Here is a 7129-nt window from a genome sequence, read left to right as displayed (position 1 = left end):
CTTTATCTCTCAGCACTGCCCACCCAACGCACCCCCCACGGCCATACTGAATCACCTGTAGCTGCCCAAACACCTCCTGCTTTTTCATCTCTCGTTGCCCAGGCTTGTCCTTATACCTGGGATGTCTTTCTCCTTTGGCTCAGGCACAACCTCTTCTGAGAATCCTTCTCTGAGCCCCTGGGGGTGTCCCTTCTCTAGACATCCCTCAGCTGTGTCACATCAAGGTGGTGGTGTTTCTTTGCCAATCCATCTTCCCTCCGAACCATGCCCTGCCCTATTAAACCACCAGCTAACAGGTTTTTTGTTTGTTTGTTTTCAAGACCGAGTCTCACTCCATCACCCAGGCTGGAGTGCAGTGGCACAATTTTGGCTCACTGCAACCTCCTCCTCCTGCTTTCAATCGATTCTACTGCCCCAGCCTCCCGAGTAGCTGGGATTACAGGCACCTGCCACCACACCTGGCTAATTTTTGTATTTTTAGTAGAGACGTGGTTTCACCATGTTGGCCAGGCTGGTCTCGAACTCCTGAGTGACCTCATGTGATCCAACCGCCCTGGCCTCCCAAAGTCTGGGATTACAGGCATGAGCCACCGTGCCCGGCCACCTAATAGTTTTTTATCTTTGTTTCCACAGTGTTTGGCACATGGCAGACTCCAAGTTATGTACCTGACAACCCCAGCCCCTTCTCTGAACCCTTGTGATATAAATTCCCCTAGTAAGCTCTTCATGAGCATGTGGCACGAGAGGTTGGTGGAGTTTGTGTTTCTTTCTTTTTTTTTTTTTAAGACAGGGTCTCACTCTGTCACCCAAGCTGGAGTGCAGTGGTGTGATCTCAGCTCACTTCAGCTTCGACCTCCTGGGTTCAAGCGATCTTCCCACCTCAGCCTCCTGAGTAGCTGGGACCACAGGCACGCGCCATCACACCCAGCTAGGTTTTTTTGTTTTTTTGTTTTTTTTGTTTTTTTTTTGTGAGATGGAGTCTTGCTCTATCCCCCAGGCAGGAGTGCAGTGGCTCAATCTTGGCTCACTGCAACCTCCGCCTCCCGGGTTCAAGCAGTTCTCCTGCCTCAGCCTCCCAAGTAGCTGGGATTACAGGCATATGCCACCATGCCCAGTTAATTTTTGTATTGTTAGTAGAGACAGGATTTCACCATGTTGATCAGGCTAGTCTTGAACTCCCGACTTCATGATCCACCCGTCTTGGCCTCCCAAAGTGCTGAGATTACAGGCATGAGCCACTGTGCCCAGCCAACACACCCAGCTAATTTTTAATTTTTTTTTTGTAGAGATGGTGTCTCACTATGTTGCCTAGGCTGGTCTCAAACCCCTGGGCTCAAGCGATCCTCCTGCCTCCGCCTCCCAACATGCTGGGGTTACAAGTATGAGCCACTGTGCCTGGCCTCAAGCATTTTATATTAGCTTATTTAGACTTCACAGCAATCCCATAAGGTAACTACTACTGCATTTCATTGAATTTATCATGAATTGTAATATATCAATTGTAATATATACTATTATTTTATTTAATTTTTAAATATTTAAACTTCTTCTTATTATTATTATTTTGAAACGGAATCTCGCTCTACTGCCCAGGCTGGAGTACAGTGGCGTGATCTCAGCTCACTGCAACCTCTGCCTCTCGGGTTCAAGCGATTCCTCTGCCTCAGCCTCCTGAGTAGCTGGGATTACAGGCACCTGCTACCACGCCTGGCTAATTTTTGTATTGTTAGTAGAGATGGAGTTTCACCATGTTTTTCAGGCTGGTGTTGAACTCCTGACCTCAAGCAATCCACCCGCCTTGGCCTCCCAAAGTGCTGGTTTTACAGGTGTGAGCCACCGCGCCCTGCTGATATACCATTATTTTATATACTGCTAAGAAAAAAAATACTACGTACTAAGCCATGGCATGCCTTCAGTTTAACATGCATTCTGCCTTCAGAGATGCTCAAATGTAAACAGATTAAAAACGTTATATAGAGTCAATAAAATACATTTACTGCATTTAAAAGATGAGGAGGCAAGGTGTGGTGGCTCACACCTGTAATCCCAGCACTTTGGGAGGCCCAGGCGGGAGGATCACCTGAGGTCAGGAGTTCGAGACCATGCCGGCTAACACGGTGAAACCCCGTCTCTACTAAAAATATAAAAAATTAGCCCGGCGTGGTGCTGGGAGCCTGTAGTCCCAGCTACTCGGGAGGCTGAGGCAGGAGAATCGCTTTAACTGGGGAGGCAGAGGTTGCGATGAGTGGAGATCGCGCCACTGCACTCCAGACTGGGCAACAGAGCGACACTCCATCTCAATAAATAAATAAATAAATGAAATATGAGAAAACAGGCATAGAAAGGTTAAATAACTTGCCCACGGTCCAGTAAGAGACAAAGCCAGGATTTGATTGAAACCAGGCAGCCCAACTCCAAAGCCCAAATTCTTAATCATCATTTGATGTGGGGCTTGGGGTTGTGAGCAGTGTGGTGTTTTTAGGGAGGCCAGCATTGCTGCTGAGGGTGAAGTGCATTCCAGGAGAGCAGGCAGTCTGGTGGCGCCTCTGGGAGACTGGGGTCCACTGTGAGAGGGTTCTGGGTGGGCTGGGGTTATGGAAGGATGGGACAGACAGGATAGAGATCCTTGAAAAATGGGCAGGACTGGCTGGGCATGGTGGCTCATCACTTTGGGAGGCTGAGGCGGGCGGATCACTCGAGGTCAGGAGTTCCTGACCAGCCTGGCCAACATGGTGAAACCCCATCTCTACTAAAAGTACTAAAAAAATTAGCCAGGCATGATGGCGTTGCCTGTAATCTCAGCTACTTGGGAGGCTGAGGCAGAACTGCTTGAACCTGTGAGGTGGAGGTTGAAATGAGCTGAGATCGTGCCATTGCACTCCAGCCTGGGCATCGCAGCGAGACTCTGTCCCCCCCACAAAAAAAAAAAAAGAAAGGAAAGGAAGGAAGGAAGGAAGGAAGGAAGGAAGAAATGGGCAGGACTGGTTGGCCTCCTGAATATTGACTGTAAAAACAAGGATGGCTCCAAAATGTTGAACCTGGAAAGAGAGGACAGCATGGGAGGGTACGGGCACCTACTGCCATCCAGAGCAGGCAGCAAATGTGGCTTCCCATCCCTTCTTGATGGGTGGATACTCACTAAGTCTTTGTCGAATGAATGAATGAATGAGTTGTATGATCTTGGACAAGTTATATGATCTTACATGATCTCTGGGTCTCATTTTTTTCATGTGTTATATGAAGGGATTGGAATTGAACGTGTAAAACAAAAAGAGAGATACTTGGCTGAATGCAGTGGCTCATGTCTGTAATCCCAACAACTTAGAAGACTGAGGCAAGAGGACTGCTTGAGGCCAAGAGTTTGAGGCCAGCCTGGTCAACATAGTGAAACCTTGTGTCTTAAAATATATATATTTTTAATTTTAAAAATAGGCTGGGTGTGGTGGCTCATGCCTATAATCCCAGCACTTTGGGAGGCCGAGGCAGGCAGATCATCTGAGGTCAGGAGTTTGAGACCAACCTGGCCAACATAGGGAAACCCCATCTCTACTAAAATACAAAAATTAGCCGGGCATGGTGGCGGGCGCCTGTAATCCCAGCTACTCAGGAGGCTGAGGCAGGAGAATCACTTGAACCCAGGAGGCAGAGGTTGCAGTGAGCTGAGATCATGCCACTGCACTCCAGCCTGGGCAACAGAATGAGACTCTGTCTCAAAATAATAATAATAATAATAATAATAATTTTTAAATTTTTAAAAAATATATTGAAAAAAAAGGAGAGGTATGGTCGGGTGCAGTGGCTCACGCCTTAATTCTAGCACTTTAGGAGGCTGAGGTGGGTGGATCACATGAGGTCAGGAGTTCACCACCAGCCTGGCCAACATAGTGAAACCCCGTCTCTACTAAAAATACAAAAATTAGCCGGGCGTGGTAGCGGGTGCCTGTAATCCCAGCTACTTGGGAGGCTGAGGCAGGAGAATCGTTTGAACCCGGGAGGTGGAGGTGGCAGTGAGCCAAGATCGCGCCATTGCACTCCAGCCTGGGCAACAAGAGCAAAACTCTGTCTCCAAAAAAAAAAAAAAAAAGAGAGAGAGAGTACTACCATGGAAGACGTAGGAGTTCTTCTCTCCATCCTTAGGACCTCTCTGGGTACCCCAGAACAATGATTCTAACCCTGGCTGTGGGTTACACTAACCAAGGCCCCATATAGGACCACTTATTCCAGGATCTCTGGAGCTGGGGCCAAAGCACAGCTAGTTTTAAGGCTGCCCAGGTGGCTCTGATATGCAGCTGGCTGAGAACGCTTACCCTGGAGCCTCGAGGTACCCAGTTTGAAAACCCCTGGGCTAGGTAAGGGCTGGAATCCCTGCCAGGCCTAGGAACTCAGACTGTGCCTTGTGGTTGGCAACAGGCCTCTCTTCTCATGTTCCATGTCCCACGTTCCATTCCCAAACCAAAAACTCCTGATAGGCAGGAGACAAAACACCAGGGTTTCTCAACCATGCTCTGACATTTCGTGTCTTTCTTTTCTTTCTTTCTTCTTCTTCTTCTTCTTTTTTTTTTTTTCTCCTATCTCCCTTTCCTGGTAAACACTGACATTTTGGATGGGATAATTCTTTGCTGTGGGGACTTTCCTGTGTGTTGTGGGATGTTTAGCAGCATCTCTAGTCTCTACCCACCAGAGGCCAGCAGCACATTCCCCCAGTTAAAACAATCCAAAACGACTCCAGATGTTGCAAAATGTCTACTGGGGTGCAAAATCACCCCCAACTGAGAAGCACTGTGCTACTCTGAGAGTGTCCCATCCTTCCTTTGCCCTCCCCAGTTGCAGACAGAGGCTAGGCAGGGGCAGAGGCCATGAACAGCAAGTTTACTTAGGCCTGGCAGGACGGAGGCCTCTGAGGGAGGCCAGGGTTTCAAACTGTTAACACAATGGAGGGAGGGGATGCCCGCGAACCCACTGATGTGATCTCACTCTAGTGGGGTGAGTTTTCCAGAACATGCATTCCCGGATTCCCAATCAGTCACAGGAGGGCCTGGAATAGCTTCTGGGGCAGATGCCCCCGCTTTCCCGGAACAGGCAGAAGGGGGTGTGGGTGTGGTGGGAGTGGCGTAGGGGATTCTTTCCTTCTGTAGATATTTTCCTGGCATTGTTGACAGCCATGTGATCGGTTGAGGGCTGGAGGGGAGGAACTTTCCAGCTGTGGGTGCCTGGGTTCCCGGGAGGCCGTCTGACACTGGGATTGTGGGGGGTCTGGGTTTTTGGGGATTTTCTTGTTTTTCATGATCTTACCAACCAGAAACAGGGATGCCTGGGTTTTAGGGTCTGGAGACTGTCTTTGGAGCTGGGACTAAGAGGCTGGCTGGTTCCCCTCCAAGGGATGTGGAAGTTGTGACTGCATACTCCTTAGAGCTGGAGGCTGGGAGGTTTTCAGCGTCTTCACAAGCCACTTTTTGCTTGGAGGTGGTGGGACCTGAGGGAAGACGAGGATGGGAAGCCTACGATGGGAAGCCTACGGGAGGGGCCTGGGAGGGACAGAGGGAGGGAGGGTGGGCGGTGGAAGACACTGGGTGGGGTAGGATTCGTGTCTTTATCCCAAAACTCACTCCACCAGGAGGCTCAGAACACCCAGAAGCAGGACAGCTCCGAAGATGGAGAGGAGCAGAATCTTGGCTTCCCAAAGATCCTGACTTCCTGCAGGGAACCCAGGAGGCAGTGAATGATTCTGGGACCCACACGTACTGATGGGGGAGCCCAAGGGCTCAGGGTCTGGGCAAGGTGGGGTGGGGCCAGGGTGGGTGTGAGGACCTGGGAAGCAGCGCTTTCGGGGCCAGCAGGACACCTCCGTCCCCTTGCAGGTGGAGCAGTTGTACAGCGTGGTGCTGCCCCCTGCAGGAGACAGCAGAGGCAACGCTGGGGAGGGGAGGCCGGGCCTCCACCCTGCCTGGTACCCAGCTTCCTCCTGCAGCTGCCAGGCCCTCCTCTGACATCCTGCAGGCCCCAGGTCCTTGCTACCCCTTTCCTTTCCTACTCACGGCAGGCGGGGGGACAGAGAGCTGAAATGAAAGACAAGGAAGGGGTGGGGGTGTGAATGGATGAGCTGCTCACGACACATTCCTTTGGCTAAGACCCTAGGCTCCCCTTGAGGCCCATCCCGCATTGGTACCTTCCCTGGTGTACTCAGGGAGCTTGGTCTTTCGAAGCCAACTCCAATATGAAGGGAGTGAGGAGACAGCCTCTTTGATCTCTGGGGAGGCAGAGAGCAGCTCTGTTGCTCTGGGCCTCGACAGGGCCAGTTCCCCCTCTCTTCACCCAGCCCCCTCCCTGATCAGCCCTCCTGTCTTTGCCCCTCCACCCTTCCTTCCCCACCCCAACCCCTGTCACCAACCCCTCTCCTTGGTGTCCTCCCAAGCCCCTAGGTCACTCTTTCCCCTTGACCTCACCCATGACCCTCAGGACTCTGTGAGTCTTCTCTGTGACTTTGTTCACGGACACCTCATCTGTGGAGATGGGCAAGGACCAGCGCCTCCCTCACCAGCCCAGGTTCTGGGGTCTCTCCTGACTTTCCCGGATATGGAGCTCTCTCAGAGGGAAAGGCCAGCATGTCCAGAAAGGGCCACAGATGGAGGGCACAGCTGGAAGGTCACATGCCACCCTCTGGGGGTAGGGGGGTGAGGGCTTGCTGGGCCCATCCCTGGATGTCTGGTCCTACCTAAGGCAAAGGCCGAGAAGTCCGGGGAGGCCCCACATTCCTTCTGCCCGGCCTCCATCTGGCTGCAGAGCCGAGCCAGGCGGCCTGACAAATCGTGGGCTGGGAGGCGACAGAAGACACAAGCCTGGGCGGCTGCCAGGAAAACCCCGCCTAGTGCCAGCCTCCACATGAGGACCACTGGGGGATGGGGCGGCGCTGCCCCAGCTGGGCCGAGGAATGCTCTGCAGCCCTTGCCTGGAGGTTCTAGAGTGTTCCAGAACAATAGAACAATGGCACTGCCCATCCTCAGCTGGGGTAAAACTGGGGCTCAAGGAACTGGGGTCCAGAAGGCATCTCCAGCAGGCGATGGGCAGAGAAAGCAGGGCTTCTGTTGTGAGGGGACAGCACCCCCAACCTGGCCCTCAACAGCCTTCACAA

At 51.8% G+C, this 7129-nt stretch overlaps 1 protein-coding gene across 5 annotated transcripts; it reads right to left on the bottom strand.

The window, feature by feature from the left end:
* Nucleotides 1-4848: 4848 nt before the first annotated feature.
* Nucleotides 4849-7054, bottom strand: TMEM95 (transmembrane protein 95). Of its 5 annotated transcripts, none has more exons than XM_054458533.2 (7): nucleotides 6713-7054; nucleotides 6444-6500; nucleotides 6167-6247; nucleotides 6036-6056; nucleotides 5809-5913; nucleotides 5607-5694; nucleotides 4854-5473 (listed from the first exon to the last, which is right to left on the bottom strand). In XM_054458533.2, the coding sequence occupies exons 1-7, from the start codon at nucleotides 6993-6995 to the stop codon at nucleotides 5440-5442; spliced, it is 669 nt and encodes a 222-aa protein (XP_054314508.2). In that variant the 5' UTR covers nucleotides 6996-7054; the 3' UTR covers nucleotides 4854-5439. The 5 variants fall into 5 exon arrangements, 4 of the variants coding, with proteins under 4 accessions (XP_054314509.2, XP_054314511.2, XP_054314508.2 ...); XM_054458535.2 differs by having other exon boundaries at nucleotides 5809-5889; XM_054458534.2 differs by lacking the exon at nucleotides 6036-6056 and having other exon boundaries at nucleotides 4849-5473.
* Nucleotides 7055-7129: the final 75 nt, after the last annotated feature.

This window comes from Pongo pygmaeus, chromosome 19 (assembly GCF_028885625.2).
Source record: "Pongo pygmaeus isolate AG05252 chromosome 19, NHGRI_mPonPyg2-v2.0_pri, whole genome shotgun sequence".
NCBI lineage: Eukaryota > Metazoa > Chordata > Mammalia > Primates > Hominidae > Pongo > Pongo pygmaeus.
Note: the sequence above shows the minus strand (reverse complement) of the source record. Positions and strands in the feature narration are given on the sequence as shown.

What these genes read in the sequence shown, in the direction of transcription:
- TMEM95 (XM_054458533.2), bottom strand. Translation starts at nt 6,995, where the DNA reads ATGGGCAGTGCCATTGTTCTATTGTTCTGGAACACTCTAGAACCTCCA. An exon ending in CAGAGTCCTGAGGGTCATGG is followed by an intron (nt 6,248 to 6,443) that starts GTGAGGTCAAGG and finishes CTGCCTCCCCAG; the next exon opens with AGATCAAAGAGGCTGTCTCC. An exon ending in CCCTGAGTACACCAGGGAAG is followed by an intron (nt 6,057 to 6,166) that starts GTACCAATGCGG and finishes CTTTCATTTCAG; the next exon opens with CTCTCTGTCCCCCCGCCTGC.